The following is a 20,760-nucleotide window of genomic DNA, read 5'->3' as shown; positions in this document are numbered from 1 at the left end:
GTACCTTGAACTTCAAAACATTTAAGAAAAAAAATGCATGGCTAATTTCATGCCTTATTTAAAAGTAGCACTGAATATGGGCAGCTGGTGAGCCATTGCACGCTGATGACAAAAGGTAGTGACGGGTTAGTACTAACATGATGGTGGTACATTGTACACCTGCTTATTGCATCTGCACAGCCTAACTCTAGTTGCCAAATTGTCGACAGAGCAGAAAAAGCGGCGCTGCTATTGAATGATGCCTCACAGTTCAGTAGCAAATAAAAAATTTTTTCTGACATCGTATTTTCTTTATTATGTACCGTAAATTATTGCTAATGTTTTCAGCTTGAACAAGGTATAAAGTTTTGGGCATTGAAGGGTGTGTTGCTTTCGAGATGTGGAATTAGTTTCAATGGACAGAGGATGGAGAGGATTGTGTCGTCCATTCCTGCTGTTTTCATGTAGATTTCTTTTTTTTCATTGTGGTATAGTACAGAACGTTATCTAGTGGTAGTTAGCGGCATCCGCCTTTTTCACAAAATGTGGCACCCTCTGGGAGTGGTTGAAAAATTTGTCTGCTACTGGTTGAAAACGTCCTTGTGAGAAGCAGCCGCCAGCGAAATGACGGTGTGTTTTCTTGGCAGCTACTGCCATCTATCACATGTGTGTGTCACGAATATCAGCTACACATGGCCTCAGAGATCGACACCGGCTGCACCGATCGCGGAGGCCAAGGACTGCGCATGTGCAGCTGGGGTTGGTGGTTTGTTTTCAACCAGGGGAGAGGAGCGCATGTGCAGAGGGGCCTTGTGAAAAAGGCGGATTCTTAATACTTATAGCACTGAAATAAAATGTTTAATGTTAATGCTCTTGATTTGTACCACAAGCACTTATCAATGTTTAGGAATCCGCTCAGCACAAAAAAAGAAGTGCAGTGTTGCATTGTTTGCATCTGCTGCCATTGCTTCCAATCTGCAGATTATGTTTTCGACTGTACCAGCACCAACCGGGACGTCTATGAGAAGTACTGCCATCCCATTGTGGAGTCAGTTATGCAGGGCTTCAATGGTAAGCTTCTACATTTGTGTGTATCTGCTCTCACGTGTATGAAATGAAAAGCTACTGCCCCCATATATTTCACTTGTTATTAATAAATATGCACTCTAAAAATGGTCAAAGATAGGTACTTACTAATTGGGAGGTTTTGTGAACACATGTTTATTTTCTGCACAGAACTTCTGTTTACACATGTCATGTGATTATAATAAATGCACGTAGATATGGAAAGAGGTGTATCTTCAGTAATCACATGTGTGTGATGTTTGTCTTTTGATCTTTCCTTCGGCCTTTTTGAATGCTGCTTTCAAAATTCATGCAGTGCAATAGATGACAAGCAGGGCACAAGACAGTGAATTGATGTGTGATGTCTGTTGTGCTCGCTCTTACTGAAGGTTTATTGGTGACAGTGCTGCTGTCAGAAAATGCTTTTGTGTTGGAAGGTTATGTCCATTAAAAGTATATGAACCCATTTGGAAGCTTACAGGTTCAAGAGGGCTGCAGCTGAAAAGAAAATGGGAAGTTTTATTTGAGGTTCTGGATACAGTTTTTCTTGCAAATGGTGTCGACAACATTTTTGAAACTGCATAGAACTTTAGGTTTTCTGTGCATGTAGGCTCCTATCAAAGAGCCCTACAGTTTTGGGTCGCAATTTTCTTTGGTGCAAACATGTTAACACTAAAGGTATTAATAGAAACAAAGCATTTAACGAGGTGGGTAGCTTTCTTTTCGGCAAGAGCATTGCTTACTCAGTGGTTAATTTTCTGATTTCCTTTCCTATTTGCACACACATGCGTCTTGGGCAATGGCACATTGCCCAAGTCGTGAGCTCTGCTGTCTAGGGCCACCCAAGATAGACAGGTCACGGCAGAGAGTTCTGACAAAATGTGATTCACTGGAGAAGGTAATGGCAACCCACTCCAGTATTTCCTGCCAAGAAAACCCTAAAAAATCGAAAGTTAGAGTGAAGTTGAATGGGCCTTAGCCAGCCTTGCTAAGAACAAAGCTAGCGGAATTGATGGCATTCCAGCTGAGTTGCTTCAAAACCTCAACCATGATGCTGTTACCATTCTGCATACATTATGTCAGAAGATTTGGACAACCCTGCAGTGGCCACAGGATTGGAGAAGGTCAGTTTACATCCCCATTCCAAAGAAAGGCAGTGCCAAAGATTGTTCCAACTACCGCACGATCGCGCTTATTTTGCATGCTAGCAAGGTGATGTTGAAAATCCTCCAAGGTAGGCTGCAGCAGTATGTGGATTGGGAGCTTCCGGACGTGCAAGCTGGGTTTCGCAAGGGCAGAGGAACTAGAGACCAAATTGCCATTCTTCGCTGGATCATGGAAAAAGCAAGAGTTCCAGAGACCCATCTACTTCTGCTTTATTGATTATGCAAAAGCGTTTGACTGCGTAGATCACAGCAGATTGTGGCAAGCTCTCCAAGAGATGGGAGTTCCAATTCACCTCATCTGTCTCCTCAGGAATGTGTATGAAGGACAAGAGGCCACAGTCAGAACTGGGCATGGTCTTACTGATTTGTTTCCGATTGAGAAAGGAGTGAGGCAAGGCTGCATACTGTCGCCCTGTCTATTTAACCTATATGCAGAGTGCATCATCAGGAAGGCCGGTCTGGACGAGTCTTCAGCTGGAGGGAAGATTGCTGGAAAACGTATCAACAACCTTAGATATGCGGATGATACCACTTTAATGGCAGAAAGTGAAGTGGAACTCATGAGACTTCTGATGTGCGTACAAGAAGAGAGTGAGAAGTTTGGGCTTAAACTGAACATTAAAAAGACAAAGATCATGGCGTCTTGCCTTATCAAGTTCTGGAGCATCAATGGACAAGAAGTGGGAGCTGTGACAGATTTTCTCTTCTTGGGCTCCAAGATTACCTCGGAAGGAGACTGCAGCCATGAAATTAGGGGACGCCTGCTTCTGGGAAAGAGAGCAATGGTTAGCCTTGACCGCCTAGTAAAGAGCAGAGACATTAGTCTGCCAACCAAGATCCGTATAACTTGTGCTATGGTCTTTCCAGTTGTGATGTATGGATGCGAGAGTTGGACTGTGAAAAAGGCTGACCGCCGAAGAATTGACGCGTTTGAATTGTGGTGCTGGCGAAGACTCTTGAGAGTTCCTTGGACTGCCAGAAGATCAAATCAGTCGATATTGTCGACCATAAATCCAGACTGCTCATTGGAGGGTCAAATTCTAAAGTTAAAGCTCAGCTACTTTGGTCATCTGATGAGAAGAAAGGAGTCGTTGGAGAAAGATTTGATGTTGGGAAAGGTTGAGGGTCGCCGGAGAAGGGGTAGGCAGCGAACGCGATGGATAGATGGCATCCTCGATGCACTGCAGATGAAGTTATGTGATGTTAGGAAGATAGTGAGAGACCGGAAAGCGTGGCGTGACATGGTCCATAGGGTCACGAAGAGTCAGACACGACTGAACGACTAAACTGAACTGAAACCTTCAAGCCTTCAGCAAACTGAAAATGAACAAACAAAACAACATGGCCTGCCAATCGGATAGCTGTTTAAAATGCTTACCGATGGTGTTGCCAAGCTGTTTGCTATGCCTCAATGACCAGTGCCACTTTCAGGGTGGAGACGCTGCTCACTCACACTCCAGTGGCATGCAGGCTTGTTGAGGAGTATGCGAAGCAAGCACTCTTACTTTAGCGACATCATTCCCATTCTTCTTCTTTTTTTCACAGCAGTTGCCTAATAAAATGTTGCTCATAAATAATCACAGAAAAATTCCTTTGAGTAGTAGCAGTTATGAAACCTGCGGACATTGGTAGTCTCTTGCTAATTTTATGGTTTATTTGTTGCTTCCATTTATGGTAAGAATTGCATATTTACAATCATGGCATGCTAATCTCAATTTTGTTGAACTTGGTGCTCCTTTTACAGTTCCTTTAAAGCACTCTTTTTCATTTTACCATCTTTTTTTGTGCCAACACTTATGCCAACTGCCCTGCAAATATGAGTAGTTTTGCTATGCACAGAACTGCACAGAAACTTTCAGCAGTTTCTCAAATTCACCCGGAGGGTTTCTGCTCTAATTCTTTGCCATGTGTGAGTCTGTCTGGGCATCCGCTGTTCGTTTTGTTCGTCGCTGGTGCTGACAGCAACGTGAATGGTTGGCGCTGGCGTAAAATCAGTCTAGCTTGTGATGTCATGTGGCTGGAATAGCATCAGATTGGAAAAATCTGCACGCTTTAGTAGACTGTTTATCCAGAATTTTGGTGTGCTTTACTTTTTGTTAACGTGTTGTTAGTCTTGCCTGTAAAAGAGCTGTTGCAGTTAGATCTCTGGTGCTGCTGGGTAGCCCCCGATTTTCCAATGAGTAGAAGATATCCCCTGGCCTGGAGTTCGGCTTTTCTGGGGTGAAATTCTTGCAAAAAGGGTCATCAACCAAAATGTTTTTTTTAGAACTGCTGCTGACGCGGCTCCTGATGCCAAAGTACAGTGTGTGAACTGAGACAATGATGATAAACGAACTTTGTTGGCTGCAAAGTTGTTGTAAACTAGGCTTGGCTCCTCCCAAGTGAACACCCCTAGGAGAGCCAGGCCAGGTCGAGGGCACTTGTACCCATTTTTATAACTAACCACCTTCCGCAGCACAAAGTTGGTGCTTCCTTCATGGTGTTTCAGTGGTTACGGCACACCACTGCCGAGTCCGATGATGTGGAATCATATCCCTGCCTCCACGGCTGCTTTTTCAGGGCAGGCACCCGTGTACTGTGTGATATGTTGTTGAAAAGCCATGGGTGGTTTAAATTTCTGGAGCCCTCCACTGTGGCATTCCTTGTAGCTGGAGTAGCTTTGTGACATTAAACCCTCTAAACCAACATCTCAGCCATACGACAGCATCAGTGAATATGATCTAACTGCTGGTCCTCATTGCTTGTGCCGAAGCTGTTTTTATTTTTGGTGCAGATATTTGTAGCGTTCCTACTGAAACTGTGCCATGGCTACATTTCCTCGCTTATTACATTGTTTTAATGATTTCTGCAGCACTATAAGCGAGATGAGGATTTCAAGCGTAACATGGCGTTCGTTGCAGGCACTATATTTGCCTTTGGACAGACGTCATCAGGTAAGACTCACACCATGTTGGGGACTGACAAGCAGCCCGGGCTCATTCCTTCGTCCATTGAGGCCATATTCAACATCATTGAAAGTGTGAGTTGCGCTCAATCCTGTTTTTTGCTGTGCTGAAATGTCTAATATTAAACTCTTTCAGGACCACTCAGTAGGAATTCACTCATATATGACCGATGGTTTTTGATGCTGTGTTAGACCCAAATTTTCATGCGATGAAATGTGGTGTAACCGCATTTGTGCAGATAAAGCGACAACGCTAGTTTTCAGTTCCGGCTTAGTTCACTTTTTTTTTTGGCAGGCGGCGACATAGAAATAAGTATTCAGAGCGGAGTAATTTCAGACGTCAACAAAAGCGGCATTGAGTTCGCGCTAGGATGCGTTACGAATTCGGCAGCCTTCACGCAATTCCGCTGCTTCTACCACGGATCTTTTTGACAAGAGCAGTAGAAAATCAGAAAACGACTTTGCAAGATCAGATTTCAGTTTGGATGATATGTCAGGCAAATATCAGCCTTTAACTAGGGGCCCAATGAAAGCGTATGTTCAACTTTATCACACTCGTGAGCAATTGACCGTGTGCCCACTGTTTTAGTTCTATTCAGTAGCTGTGAGGAAAATTCAGGCACATGAGATGGCTCCTCCAGAACTTCGTGTGAAGCTCTTTTAGCAACATTGAGTGAGGTTTGAGCGCCTAGCTCAGAGAACAGCTCATAGAGCAGATTTGCAATTCTGACGCAAACCAGTTGCGCTGTGCTACCCTGTACAAAATGTGCCGCAATACGTTTCAGCCATAAACCACAAAAGGTTTGAGAACCCAAATACTGAAAAGCTGTGCTATGAACTGAGGAAAACAGAGATGAAAACGAATGTTATTATCTATTTTAGCAATATAGCTATGAGATAGGCACACCTTCAAAATGGACATCATTATATAATGTTTTTGTTTCTTGACAATTCGGCCTCACTGCCTATTAGTGCAGTTGGGAGAACAGACATGCGAGACTCTCAGCCTGCTGCATGAGCTAGATGGTGACTGCTGCTTCTGAGCAGCACTAAAGAAATCTGCAAATAGATGGGCCAATTTTTTTACAACAAATAAACAAGAACATGTAGTTTTTTGTTTTTTATACTATGTCCTAAATGTTCTTATTGTGGTGTTTTATATTGATATTTAAGGTTTTTATGCTCCTTGAGGTTTTTTGCAGCTTGTTCTCAGCGAGATTTTTTTCTGCGTTATTTATAAAGTTAAACAAAAATTTTTTGTGTATTTGAGAGACCATTTAATTACCTACAGGTCATGTAAGAAATGCAGCTAATAATACATGAGATATAATTGCAGCAGCTCAGTGATTATAAGTGTGACAGCCTAACAGGGGCTGCTGTGAACTGTTCTCAACCTGCTAAGACAACTCATGTATTTATGGTGTAGTCTCTCAGACCTTTCAAGGATGCTGTGCACATCCTTCCAATGCAAAAAATAACAGCAGAGCAACTGCATGAGACTGCAAAAGCAGTAGTCTTCAGACTTAAAAAAGTGAACCTTCATGTCCTTGCAATCATCACAGACAATAACTGCGCTACTTTTCACTGCACTGGTTTTTTGTTGCTCTTCAATTCAACTCCCCCCCGGCTATTGCATGAAAACATCGGGGAAACGGTTGGTAAAAATTTCTAGCATATGATATTGTACATGCAAGGGAAACGTTAGTATGCACTGCATATGCTATAAGTGTCCCAAAATTTGAAACTGAAAATTATGTTTTCATGTTTTTGTATAGTGCTTAAGTAAATATTATTCATGTCTATGGAAGAACATTTAATGTAAATTTTGATATGTTACTCTAGGTTTGATTGAAATTTAGTTTTAGAATTTAGTTGCATTTGCAGTAAAAAGGTGTCTTTCGCAACCAAAACAATTACGAAACACTTTGGCAACTAAAGTGGTGAAAGGCGAAAGCCTGAGTACTGCATTCTGCTACGCGACTGTTGCGCATGTGGCAGTAAATGATGCTTCGAGTAAAGAGAGTGACTACTGTTTCACATTCCTTCCTTCATGGCCTGGTACATGTGTATGCGGAGAATTGTGACAAACACTGCGCCTTTTCTATCCTGTAAACTAGTTTCAAACGCCGCTGATGCTTGCTGTACTAACGCCTTCTAGACATCTTGATCTGCTTCTGCTTGCTGTGTGGTGCGGCGTTCGAGGAAGCAGCAAATGAAAGGGCGCACGGACACCTGGATCAGATGCTCGGTGGGGTCAGCTTCATATGCATTAATCGCCTTGTGACGTCATGACCTGTCGTGACGGTATATCGCGCTCCCCTTGTCGAACGCAACCAGCATTTCATTGAACACATCAAAGTTCACCGGCGTTCTATAATCCGTTTACAGGAAAGGAAAGGCACAGTATCTGTCACTCGCGGAGTCTCGCTATCATTCTCACTGCAGACAAGGGGAATTATGAAGAGCGTTTCACAATCCAGGGCGTGGCGCAGTGGTAAAGCGCTGGAGCTCCATCCAAGGGATGGAGGTTCGATTCCCCAGTGGGAGAAGTATCAGTCTATCTAAAGTAGGACTCTGTTTAAATCTCTATTGTCTTGGCAACATAGTCAAAGCTTGCTATAGAAAAGGCTGTTCTCATTGCATCTTTGCAGGTCGAGCTGTCCACACTCACCTCAGTAAGTCAGTGTGCGCAATGCACTTTGCTGCGCAGTAGATCCAAAGTGCAATTTGACACCGGCTGTGTTGTCAATTCTCAGTCTGTCAGTGAATGAACTGTTTCATTGTGGCTATTATTCACATGCTACTGACATTGAAGCCAATTGGCTGCAAAGGTGCTGCACACATGGCTGCAGTGAAAATTAAATCTGTATTGTTGACCACTGGTTGCTAGAAAACAAGACTCAGCGGGTTTGTGAAAATCATTCCATCCATCACGCAAGCATTCAGATTCATGAATTTTAATTCATGGAATGAAAGCACACATAAAAAAAAAAATATCAAGCTTATTAAAATTGTCATCTGCAGTATAGTTTTAGTGGAAAATCTTCTCTGCGGGATTTTTGCCTAGCAGCGGAAGAAATTTCTGCAGGTCAAAACTGAGTTTTTAGTGTAGGGTGACTCTCTCTGTTGTAAGGGAATAATGGCGTGCCAATGCACTTACTCAAAATGCTACACTGAAAGGCGGAAGGATGTGGTTAGCATCCTCCTATCCGCTACAACACTATTCTAAGATGCCCAATGACAAGCTGAAGTCTTGAAGGAGGAGCATAGATGCCAAATGGCAACTGCTAGATACTTTAATTTGTCCTTATTACTGTTTTGGTTTCATGAACCAAATGATGGGTGTGAAGTGTAGTTGACGCTTAAGTGATGCGAGAAAAGAAAAAGTAGCTATGTAACTACTGATATGCTTAATACTGATACCTACTGATACACTTACACTTACTGCCAGTATTGGGCGGCAATACTTGGCAGTAAGTGTAAGTCTACAGAAATGCTCATTAATGACTCGGTTTATTTCCTCACACAGGAGCCTCTGCGGGAGTACTTGATAAGAGTCTCTTATATTGAGATATACAACGAGAACATCATGGATCTCCTGGATGCAGGCTATGGAAAAAGTCTCCAGATAAGGGATAATGCAGTCAGTTGTTTGTTTGTACTCTCTGCCTTTTGTGTAGACTTGGCGACTGTGTTTTGCTCTGAGCTCTAGCGTGTGGCATGCAGCTGTTAGTTGGCTTGTTTCATTTTCGTGCGACGCAAACTGAAGTGAAAGCCCGGTTTAGGTTTTCTTGTTTATGCGATGATCAAAATCTTGCAATGATTTGGTGAGGGCATTATGAAAACCTCGATTGTACGCCGAAAAATTGCGCACGCTGCATTTCGCATGATAGTCAGCGGAAGCTGCCCAAAATGAGAGACAGTCGCTGAGCATTTCATTGATAGCCGTTGCGTCCACAAAGGGTGTTTAAAATCGTAATCCAGACCGGGGATGCGATCCAGCGTGCGACAGCTTCTAGGAACAGTTCTGCCTTTGGCTGTGGCTCTGTGCTTGACCCAGAGCAGACAATGTGTGCCTGTTATTGCATAGTTCGCTTTTCTGCGTGATTGGCTGGCAAACCTCTTAAGGAAATCGTTGTTAGTTTCGCATTTCGCCGAATGTGATGTTGGCATATGCAGGCCTCGTCAGAAGCTGCCTCTTCAGTGGAGAATGGACTGGTGGCATTGTCTGTTATATTTGCATAAGTGTACGAAAGGGACTATTTGTGCACTCCAGTGTTGCCAAGTTAGCAGTCTGAATTTAGGAGGTTTTTACACTGTTTAGCGGGCAGAAATGTTGTATTGCCGGAGGCATGGCTTTTAACGGTCTTTAGGTTTTGTTGGCTTTGTTTTTGGCAATTTTGAGTTGCCCTGCAAGTTTTGTCAGCATATCGTTAGGTCTTTAGTAATATTGTTACGAGGCACGTCGAGATGTTAGGAGGCGATGGTACGTCATAGCCGCAACAGTTCACCGTCAGGGACACACTCACAGGAGAACCAGACGTAGCTGCAGCGTCGTCTTTCTCCACTAGCCCAGCACTTCGTCATCGTCTCTTTCACTGCGTACCGTAACAATACCCCCCCCCCCCGTGGAAGAAGCACAGTCCCGGTGCGTAGACTACACAGGTGAGCGCGAGATATAAGGTTTGAGACGGGCGACATGCACGACTTCTGGATGATGGTTTGCAGGAGAGTGGCGGTTCACAGGGATAATCTTGTACGTCACGTCGGTAAGTTGCCGCAAGACCTGGTAAGGGCCCACGTAGCGGGGCAGAAGTTTCTCGCACATGCCTACACGTCGAGCAGGGAGCCAGAGGAGTACGAGGGAACCAGGAGGGTAGTAGGCGTCACGGTGCTGGAGATCGTAACGGTGCTTTTGAGAACGCTGGGACGCACGAAGCCGGTCTCGAGCAATATGACGGGCGGCATCATCGCGGGCGATGGCATCAGAAGAGTAACTGCAGGAGGAATCGTCAAGAGGCAGTAAGGTGTCGAAGGGAAGTAGAGGGTCGCGGCCGAAGAGTAGATAAAAGGGAGAGTATCCGGCGGTGTCATGCCGTGAGGAGTTATAAGCGAATGTTATGAAAGGTAAAGAGATGTCCCAGTCACGGTGATGGTCAGAAACATACATTGACATCATATCGGTCAGGGTACGATTAAGGCGCTCAGTAAGACCGTTCGTTTGTGGATGGTAGGCCGTTGTGAAGTTGTGGCGCGTAGCGCATGATTGCAGAAGGTCATTAACAACTTTAGAAAGGAAACAGCGACCGCGATCGGTGAGCAGTTGACGAGGAGCACCATGAAGCAAGATGACGTCATGCAAAAGAAAGTCTGCAACGTCGGAGGCACAGCTGGTGGGGATAGCTCTGATTATGGCATACCGGGTGGCTTAATCGGTCGCTACGGCAATCCATTTGTTCCCTGAAATGGATGTGGGAAATGGCCTAAGCAGGTCAAGACCAACTCGAGAAGAGGGCTCAGTTGGAACTGCGAGTGGTTGCAGGGGCCCACTAGGGTGAAGAGACGGGGTCTTCCTGCGCTGGCACAGCTCACAGGCGGCGACATAGCGACGAACAGAGCGGTAGAGGCCAGGCCAGTAGAATCGCCGTCGAACATTGTCGTATGTGCGGGACACTCCTAGGTGCCCTGCTGTAGGAGCATCATGAAGGTGCGCAAGGACAGCAGAGCGTAGATGTGTCGGGACAACAAGCAAAAGGTCTACACCATCTGGGCGCATATTGCGTCGGTATAATGTGTTATTAAGCAGCACAAACATACTGATGGGCGGATCGGTGCTGTCATTGCGCAGGTGATCAATAATGCGGCGCAGGGAAGGATCACGACTCTGTTCGACGCCGATGTGGAGAAAGTTCGAAATGGACAAAACGCAGTCGTCAGCAGTATTGTCAGGAAGTTCAGGAGGGTCAACAGGGTGGCGGGACAAGCAGTCGGCGTCTTGATGTAGGCGGCCTGACTTGTACACAACAGTAAACGTGTATTCTTGTAATCGCAAGGCCCAGCGACCTAAGCGGCCAGTAGGGTCCTTAAGTGATGACAACCAACACAAGGCATGATGGTCCGTCACTACGCTGAAGGGCCGCCCAAACAAATAAGGGCGGAGTTTGGTCAACGCCCAAACAAGTGCAAGGCATTCGCGCTCCGTAATGGAATAATTGCGCTCGGACTGAGATAGAAGGCGGCTGGTATAGGCAATCACACGAGAGTGGCCGTGCTGGTACTGGGCAAGGATGACGCCAATACCATGTCCGCTAGCGTCGGCGCGCAGTTCTGTAGACGCAGACGGGTCGAATTGCGCCACTACAGGAGGAGCGGTGAGCGCGGAAATGAACGTTGTGAAGGCCTGAGCTTGTTCACGGCTCCACGAGAAATTCATGTTTTTCTGCAAAAGGGAGGTAAGGGGACGTGCTAGGTCAGCGAAGTTCCGAATGAAGCGACGGAAGTAGGAGCAGAGCCCGAGAAAACTTCGCACATCACTTGTATTACGTGGTGTAGGGAACTCGCAGACTGCACGAACTTTATCAGGGTCGAGCTGCACACCATTTTCGTCAACCAAATGTCCCAGGATTTTGATCTGGCGGTGGCCGAAGCTGCATTTTTTTGCGTTGAGTTGAAGACCGGCGCGGCGAAAGACTGCCAGTATCGTAGAAAGCCGTTCAAGGTGACTTGTGAACGTGGGAGAGAAAACGACAATGTCATCTAAGTAGCATAAGCACGTTGTCCACTTGAAGCCACGGAGACGCGAGTCCATCATGCTCTCGAAGGTCGCAGGAGCGTTACAGAGGCCAAATGGCATGACCTTGAATTGGTATAGTCCGTCAGGGGTGACAAATGCGGTTTTTTCTCGATCCCGTTCGTCGACAGCTATTTGCCAGTAGCCGGAACGCATGTCGATCGAGGAAAAATAGCTGGCACCATGCAAGCAGTCGAGGGCGTCGTCAATTCTCGGGAGCGGATAAACGTCTTTTTTAGTGATCTGATTGAGGTGGCGGCAATCTACACAGAACCTCCAAGTTTGATCTTTCTTTTTGACTAAAACGACAGGAGACGCCCAGGGACTGCAGGAAGGCTCAATAATATTATTTGTCAACATCTTGTCGACCTCCTTCTGTATCACGTGGCGCTCAGCAAGAGAGAGTCGATAAGGCCTTCTGCGAATAGGGCTGGCATCACCAGTATTGATGCGATGGGTAATGACAGATGTCTGGGCCAAAGGTCGGTCGCCAAAATCAAAAATGTCGCTGTACGACAACAAAAGGTCGGAGAGAGCACTGGCTTGCTGAGGTGTCAAATCCGGTGCTATCATGGGAGTAAAAAGGGTTGAACGAGAAGCTGATATGGAGGGTTCAGACAGAGGCACAGGCTTGAGGGCAGAAACTTCACAGTCAGCCAACGGAAGCAAGTCAGCGAGTGCAATGCCATGGGGCAAAACTTGGACAGAGCGGCTAAAGTTAAGGACGGGAAGATAGGTTCTGTTATCCGCGACGGTCAGGACAGTGTGAGGGAGTATGACGTTACGGTGGAGAACAACATCGGTGATTGAACAAGTGACGTATGTACCATCAGGAATAGCAGGAAACGGGGCCAAAGAAACATACATGGCAGCTTTGGGCGGTAGGCGAACAAACTCAACGGAGCAGAGGCGTGGCTTGATATCTGTGCAGTCGGAGCAGAAAGGCAGGTCTAAGCGAAGGAGGCCACTTGAACAATCAATCAGGGTAGAGTGCGCCGTTAAAAAGTCGATGCCGAGGATCACATCGTGAGGGCAGCGGTCGATTACAGTGAAGAGCACAGGGGTAGTTCAACCACAAATGCTCACGCACGCAGTACAAAGTCCCACGACGGCAGCGACGCCTCCATCGGCGACACGAACGGCTGATGAAGAGGCGGGTGTGACAACTTTTTTGAGTCGGCAGCGAAACGAAGAGCTGAGGACGGAAATTTGGGCACCAGTGTCAATGAGGGCGGTCACAGGCACACCATCTGCACAGATATCTAGAAGATTGCGGCGATGAGCGAGGGTCAGCAGAGGATTTTCGGGCCGGGTCGTCAATGCAGCTTCACCTCCGGGAGCTGCATTGATCAGTTTTCCGGGAGCGGGCCAGTGAAGTGAGGATGAGGGGACGAGGAACGGTGAGGTAGGGGCGAGCGGGAACGGCGGGTCTGGGGAGACGGCGATCGGCTGGACATGTGCGGGGATGGCGGGTTAAAGTCCCGAGAGGGCGTATCACGGAGAAAGGTTGGGTGTGATCCGTAGGCGGTGCTGATATCATGATAGTAGTGAGGTCAAGGTGGCGGAACCGAACGGCTGCGGCAATGGCGAGAAATGTGGCCGGCACGTGAGCAGTTGAAGCAGATGGGTCGGTTGTCCAAGGTCCGCCATTCTTCTGGGTTGCGGTAGCGTCGGGAAGGGCGCAGTCGGAGCCGCAGCAGCTACCACCAGAACGGTGGGCTGGACAGATGGCTGTGCGGGCGGCTGACCAGAGCTGAGGCTTACGCTCGCATTAAGGCCCACGTTCGCGAATTCTTGGCGAACGACAGCTTGGATCAGTGCTATAGTAGCATCCGCCGGCTGAGGTGTGAATGCGACGGGGGCCATTGCCTCCAGCTCTCTGCGAACTATCCTGGTCAAGTTTGGCTCATGGGACGGCTGCTGCAGTGTTGGCAGATCTTCGCACGAAGACGTAGCAACTGTATTTGGCAAGCGGTCGAAGCGGGGAGCAATACGACGATGTTTAGCTTGCTCAAACCGCCGGCATACCTCGAGGACGGAGTCGACCGTCGTACAATCTTTGCAAAATAGAAGGTTGAAAGCGTCATCAGCAATGCCCTTTAAGATGTGGCCCACCTTGTCACACTCGGGCATGGCGCTGTTCACTTTGCGGCAAAGAGCTAGTACGTCTTGTATGTATGACAGATATGATTCGGTCGGCGACTGTGCTCGCGATGCCAGGTCCTTTTTAGCGCCGAGCTTGCGTCCGATCGGCTTGCCAAAGAGATCCCGAAGCTTCTCTTTGCACATGTCCTAGGATGTTAGATCTTCTTCATGCGTCTCGAACCAGACGCGCGCCGTACCAGCCAGGTAGAAAATGACATTTGCAAGCATCAACGTTGCGTCCCATCGGTTGTGCTTACTGACTCGCTCGTACATAGCGAGCCAGTCTTCGACGTCGATGTCATTGGTGCCGCAAAAGGTTCCCGGATCACGAGGCTGCGCAACGACGACAGTGGGCGCTGGTTGTGCCACTGTAGAGGTAGCTGCGTCGGACTGCATAGTGCTAGCACCAAGTTGGCGGCCACTACGGAGATCCAGCTTGTGGTATTGGTGTCTTACCCAGCAGCTCCACCAAGATGTTACGAGGCACGTCGAGATGTTAGGAGGCGATGGTACGTCGTAGCCGCAACAGTTCACCGTCAGGGACACTCACAGGAGAACCAGATGTAGCTGCAGCGTCGTCTTTCTCCACTAGCCCAGCACTTCGTCATCGTCTCTTTCACTGCGTACCGTAACAATATAGTCGTTTTTGCAAGAGAACAAACACTGCTGTGAGCGCATGCCATCACTGAGATGTTGCAAAACACCCAGTGCGCTTTGAGTTGATTTATGCAAGATCCCTTCTTTGAGTTGGCTGAGTCCGCCCTGTCCATGCTGATGCAGCTCTAGTAGAATGCAGAGGTTGGACGCATGTTCGTCAACTAAGCATTATATAACAATGGGACCTCATGCGAACAGAAATGACGAATACCATTTTATTTATTAGAGCTGGCCTGCGACGGCAGAGAAAATACTGCTGAGGCTACTAACTTTTCAGAAACGTATTCCACAAGATTTGCAGTATATGATTTATGTTGGCAGCTGTGCTGGAATCTCGTCTAGAAGTAAAGGAATGAGCCTCATAGCTATGCTGCCCTATCACACTCATTTCTTTTTGGCCATGTGCCGGGCTCCAAGCCACTCAGGCGCGACGGCGCGAAGTTCGAATGATCTATGGCGAAACAGACTCGCGTTCAAATTAATGGGTTTTTTTATACATACACTTCTATGGTGCTGGGTCGGACCAAATAGCGCAGTTCGAATTATCAATAAAAAAATTTGAATGATCGAGTTTTGAATTAAAGAGCCTTCATTGTATTGACATGAAGGTCAGGCTCTTCCATGCATCGTCCTTGCAATTTTCATTGTATGGTGTACTTACCTGACACACTTTTAATCCTTCATGATTTAATCCCTTCAGGATGGCCAGCCAACAATAGTCGACCTAACTGAACTTACAGTTCGGTCCAAGGAACAAGTTCAAGCTGCGCTGAGGACTGGTGAATGTGAGTAGCGTGTTTCTGTGTACTTTAGAACATAACTGATACACTCTTATGCTCTCAAAATTGTGGGCAGTAAAAATATCCCATAGAGTTGTAACAGTTTTGTTTCGGTTAATACGTTCCCAGATATAGCATCCCAAACATTGGCAAGTTATATAGTTGCATCATGCGTTTACCAATCGCAGCATGTGTGTCAGCGTACGAGCGGGCCGAACTTGGGTGCGTGCTACAGGAAGGAGCTGGCATACAGTGGCACTCCTCACCTACCATGGTGGCTTTTCTGCTGTGCCTAGATGCAAAAGCGCAAAGCATGAAAGGAAAAAAATGCGATAACATGTGAGAAGGCCGTTCCCGTGCACACAAAACGCTAAAAGGGGAGACACCGGAAACTGCTTCACTGTGCCTAGGGGCATAGTAGCGAACATCTGAGAACTAAGACTACGCGTTTGCATAAAGAGCAAAAACGGGATAAGAGTTCGCCATCACAGCGGCTTTTCCCAAATGTAGTGATATATAGACAGGGCATGTTTTTTCTTCTGCTTTTTTATAAACCTATCAACGAGTTTTTACATCCAGTTTGTAAAGAACTTGTTGGTCGCTTTTGTTACAGTGTTAATGAGTGTTTATCAGCAAACTGCAAAGATGTAACCCACCCACCAGCAAGGATGAGGGAGAGCAGGTATTCATACTGATGGCCTTTGCAAGTTGCGATTTTGTAGGCTAGTAGACAGTGTAGGCTTGACCATTTTATTAGCAGTGGTTAATTCATAACTAAATACTAGACTGCCTTTCCTGTAATAAAGAGTAGATTTAAGCATGAAGTACATTTTTTTCTTGTGCAGTGCAGTGTTTTCTTGAAAATTTTAGATCTGTAGTTGTAATGAACTTTCCGAAGCTGGCCACATGACCTCCACTACTTGGTAGTAATAAGCATGTCTTGTCTTATTATTTAGGTTAAACTCCAGTTAAACTGTCTTTAACCATTAGGATTGCTTTCAACCACTAGTCAGAGTTTTTTTATCTCCATGACACCACTAGTTTAGCTTCTAGCCCTTTCGCTGTAGGGCATTTCTGGCTGTGACGCACACCCAGTGTTGGCTTGGTTTCAGGGAACAAGCATAGCGAGTGTTCTGCAGGTATTGTTAATGAAGTCATCATCATTATCAGCCTCATTATAAATGAGCTAAATAGGGATAATATAAGAAAACAACTGCTCAATACTTCTTGAAAGTCTGAATACGAGCTCTGCTCGTATTCATAATCAAAAGAGCAATCGCTCCAGTCCGGAGTCGAAGGTCCTGCCCGGTCAGCCATCCAAAAGTAACCGCACACACGGAGGCGCACTTTCGATGGCCTGCACAACCGAGATAAATGGCACGTTGTGAAATCAAGATGGCAGAGGGAGATGGAAAGAGGCTAAAACAACCATGAAAACAACCTACTTTGCTGCTGCTAGCCGCAAGCAAGGGCGCAGCAAGATAGAGCGAAAGCAGCGATCGAGTCATGTGCCAATGGCGCGAGTCCCTGAATGTGACGTGGCGTCGTAGCAGAGACGAAAAAAGAATAAAAATAAAAACCTGCAAACCTGCGGTAGATGGCAGAACAACCCTTTAACTACAGTGTTCTAGAATTCGTGAACCCATAATCGCATGCACACGCCGCATGATCACTTAGCGTGATAGAGTAGCGCATGCGGAGCGACCGTGCCCCCCAGCAAAGAAGGTGATGGCGGGGGTGGGCGCGGTTGCTCCACATTCTTTAGTATATGCATATCAACACAACGCGGGGCGAAAATGCGAACTTGTAGAAAGATATTACAGATGGCGCAGCCTGTCCAAGCACGCCAGCTTTGCGCTCAGGCGCGAAGTTTTGAACTCACGATAGAGAATGTACCGGTACGTTGGTGACACTGTGGAGGGGAAGAGCGAAAACGTACCGGTACGTTCGTGACAGCAAAACGGCTAGGGTGGAAGTAGTCACGCGCTATTCATGAGTGCAAGGGTGCATGTGCTGACGTTGGGAATGAAAAGAAAGTGCATATTATTGCCCTTTTATGCTTATATCCTGCTTCCCTCATCTGCTGCATTGCAAGGTCTATTACACATTGAGTACAAACATTCAAGACTCATCCTTTGACCCATGCTCAAGAAATGCCCATCTTGCAGGTCGCCGCCATGTCTCAAGCACAGAGGCCAACCAGAGAAGCTCTCGATCCCACACTATATTCAGATTGGTAAGCTTGTAGGGACAGATTATATGTCCGCTGTTATGGAGCGGAATGCAGCGGATTCTAACTTGTGCTGTGAACAGGCAGCCCTCGGCTGATTCTTAGTTTGTTTATGAGAGGGGGGGGGGCATTTGATTATAAAAGCCACATACGTTGTATGACATGTATGCATGTCATCATCACCATCAGCCGGACTATACCCACTGCAGGGCGAAGGCGTTTTTATATTCCTACAATTAACCTGGTCCTGTGTTAGCTGCATCCACTTGACCCTTGAGAACTTCTTGACCTCATCCGCCCACCTAACTTTCTGCCACCCCCTGCTACGCTTTCCTTCCCTTGGAATACAATTTGTTACCCTAAGCGGCCAACGGTAGTCCTCTCTTTGCACTGCACGTCCTCCTCATGCCCATTTCTTCTTGATTTCCACTAGAAGTGTGAATGTGAGGCAGACTAATCTTAGGCAGCAATAAGTCTGGTCAGGCCTGCCGGGGTAGTACAGTGGTGTTAGGGCGCTTGAATGCTGTGCCCAAAGATGTGGGATTGAATCCTGGCCGTGATGGTTGCTTTTCAATGAGGGCTAAAGGCACTGCAACCATGTGCTGTGCGATGTCAGTGCACGTTAAAAAACCCCAGGTAGTTGAAACTTCCAGAGCCCTCCGCTACAGCATTTTTCATAGCCTGAGTCACTTTGGGATGTCAAATCCTACAAACCAAATCGAGACTTGTAATGGCTGCCTGTGGAGCCTTAAGTGCTATGTAATGCTGTGCAGTTAAGCTTCAGATGGCCAAGACTTGTTATTGTATGAGACAGTGAGACAGTGCTATTTTTTGTTGTGTGCAGAATATAGAAAGTACTCTGAGAGAGGAAGGTGCAGATGAAGCAGTCAGCGTTGGCCAATTGGTGAGTATTTCACTTGTCATTTGCTTTTTCTTGCAGTGCCCTGGGTCAGTGCAGCTTTGTAGTTTTTCCAAGCAGTTTTCCTTTCCCCTTTCCTACATCCATGGTTTAGTCAGTGGCCTGGCAGCTGGCTAAACTAGGGTTTACGGGGGGGCAAGCTGCAACTCATCTGCTGTTGCACCCCATGGGTTCTGAAATGCTGCATATTTTCAGTTTTGGCTGGCATTCTTTTCTAACTAAATATTTGGAAATGAAATATTGTTGAGGTGTGTGTCCCATTCCTATGGCAGCTTTGTCTGTGGAAAGTCGTTGATGCCACACATATTAAAACTAGCCAGGACAGCAGTTAAAAACAGTTGTAAATCAGCGCTTGTGTCTCGTCCCTTTGCTACGTGCTGTTTTTGTCACAAATCTGCTACGTGCTGTTTTTGTCACAGCTGTCTGGTGGCTGGGACTTGGCTGCGACTTTGTCAGTTCTAGTTCGTCACTTCAGTGAGCATGTAGTAGACCTCTCCCTGTTTGTAAACATGACAGTCAAGTGGCTGCGCCGAAAGAAAACTAGCTTGGTTGGCAAGTGTCCTTTCCTTGCAGGTCTCCCTGCTGTGTGGAGAAGTTGTTTCATGCCTCAACATTGTTCCTTTTTTTCCGAAATTGTCCAAAGTTTATCCAAAGTTGTCATTTAGTTACAAATGCAAGATATCGCTGTTAGAGGTGACATAGCAATCAATAGTTTATAGACAGATACTGTGGAGGAAAAAAGCATTATTTTTATCTAGTTGTACTTCTGTCACCTAAAATACGAAGCAGGGCTACAATAAATGTATGCGGCTTAATGCATGCACCATACAGGGAAAGGGCTGTGCAGAACAAAGAATGTAACACACAATGGTAGAACCTGTGAGATGCAAAGTAACAATGTAATAGAATGCGTTTTGTACCGTGCTGAATAATTAAGAGTGCAAGTAATCACAAAACCATGTTTTGATTGGGATACGGCACCGCTTGAATGTGGTCCATTCTGTTTTGGAATGCTGCTGTACTTGAGTTGGCTGGCAGTGTGGTCACTCTTGACAAAAGCTAGCTTCTTGAACATGAGCTACTGCACCGAAGTTAACTAAATGCCAAACAAGCAGGTCTTAAGCAGCTTTCTTGTATGGCTCCAAAACTCATTTTGTGCCACTTCTGAAGTACAAAAAACAGGTGCCAATGGCGTTCTTCTACCTTTTCTCATTTTGTTGCACAACAACTTATAATCCATTGCATCACACCGCCAGCAGTGGTACATTTTGTTAGACAAGCAAAGCAATACCCTTTGCCTATCCTCTGACACGCCACTTGCGACAAATGCTGGGAGAAATCTCTTGCTGTGATGCTTGCTAGCTATCAGAAATATTTTCTGTAAATATTTTCTATAAAGCTTATGACAAGATCACTGCAGAACCAAGCACCTTTAAAGGCGAGTAAAATGGGGTCTTTAATCATCCGTCGCCTGTTATTTTTCCCTTGCGATGAAAGCTTAGTTGCCCATGGATGTTTGTGGTGTGACGCCCAGTATGGTGACAGTTCAGGCCCATGAAGAACCTTTTTTTTTTCTTTTTTTTGAACTGACAAGTGCTTTATTGGTTAGCATAGCTACCAAAGTTTTTCCTTTTTTCATCTTGAAGTGAAAGGCAAGCTAATGTGCTGTAACTGTAAAGAGTTCACATTCATAAATGCAGTCACGTTGACATGGTTTCTGATTTGTGGTTAATTTTTCTTTCAGAACCTGGTGGATCTTGCAGGCTCTGAACGGTCTGAGCAGTGTGGAGACGTTGTGGAACGTTTTCGTGAGAGTACCCGCATCAACCTTTCACTCACCTTCCTCACACAAGTCATTTCCAAGCTCAGTCGTGGAGAAAGGTAATATACCAGACCTGTTGCACATTCACCTTTGTGAAGGAACTTTTTAAAGTTTGTTTTTAAAGCACCGTTTAGCATCCGTTCCACCATTCTAGCCTAAATAGCTGTTTCAAGATTTTTTAATAGCTTCTGGTAGCATCAAAACGAAAGGTAGGGCTGGGAAGGCTTATTTCTGGAGTTGAACTGTGTTATGGATACCAATACA

The 20,760-nt window shown here is 46.1% G+C and overlaps 1 protein-coding gene across 1 annotated transcript in view; it reads left to right on the top strand.

Annotated features, from left to right (window-relative positions):
* Window positions 1-20,760, top strand: part of LOC146199226 (uncharacterized) — a 92,289-nt gene that overhangs the window by 11,720 nt on the left and 59,809 nt on the right. Inside the window, exons 3-9 of the mRNA XM_084594703.1 lie at window positions 961-1,050; window positions 5,111-5,229; window positions 8,684-8,797; window positions 15,447-15,531; window positions 17,694-17,761; window positions 18,600-18,659; window positions 20,419-20,555. Of these exons, the coding sequence (XP_084450829.1) occupies window positions 961-1,050; window positions 5,111-5,229; window positions 8,684-8,797; window positions 15,447-15,531; window positions 17,694-17,761; window positions 18,600-18,659; window positions 20,419-20,555 (673 nt within the window). The remainder of the gene's footprint in view (window positions 1-960; window positions 1,051-5,110; window positions 5,230-8,683; window positions 8,798-15,446; window positions 15,532-17,693; window positions 17,762-18,599; window positions 18,660-20,418; window positions 20,556-20,760) is intronic.

This window comes from Amblyomma maculatum, chromosome 2, assembly GCF_055883805.1.
Source record: "Amblyomma maculatum isolate TAMU_Amacu chromosome 2, ASM5588380v1, whole genome shotgun sequence".
NCBI lineage: Eukaryota > Metazoa > Arthropoda > Arachnida > Ixodida > Ixodidae > Amblyomma > Amblyomma maculatum.
This window is presented reverse-complemented; position numbering and strand designations above follow the sequence as displayed.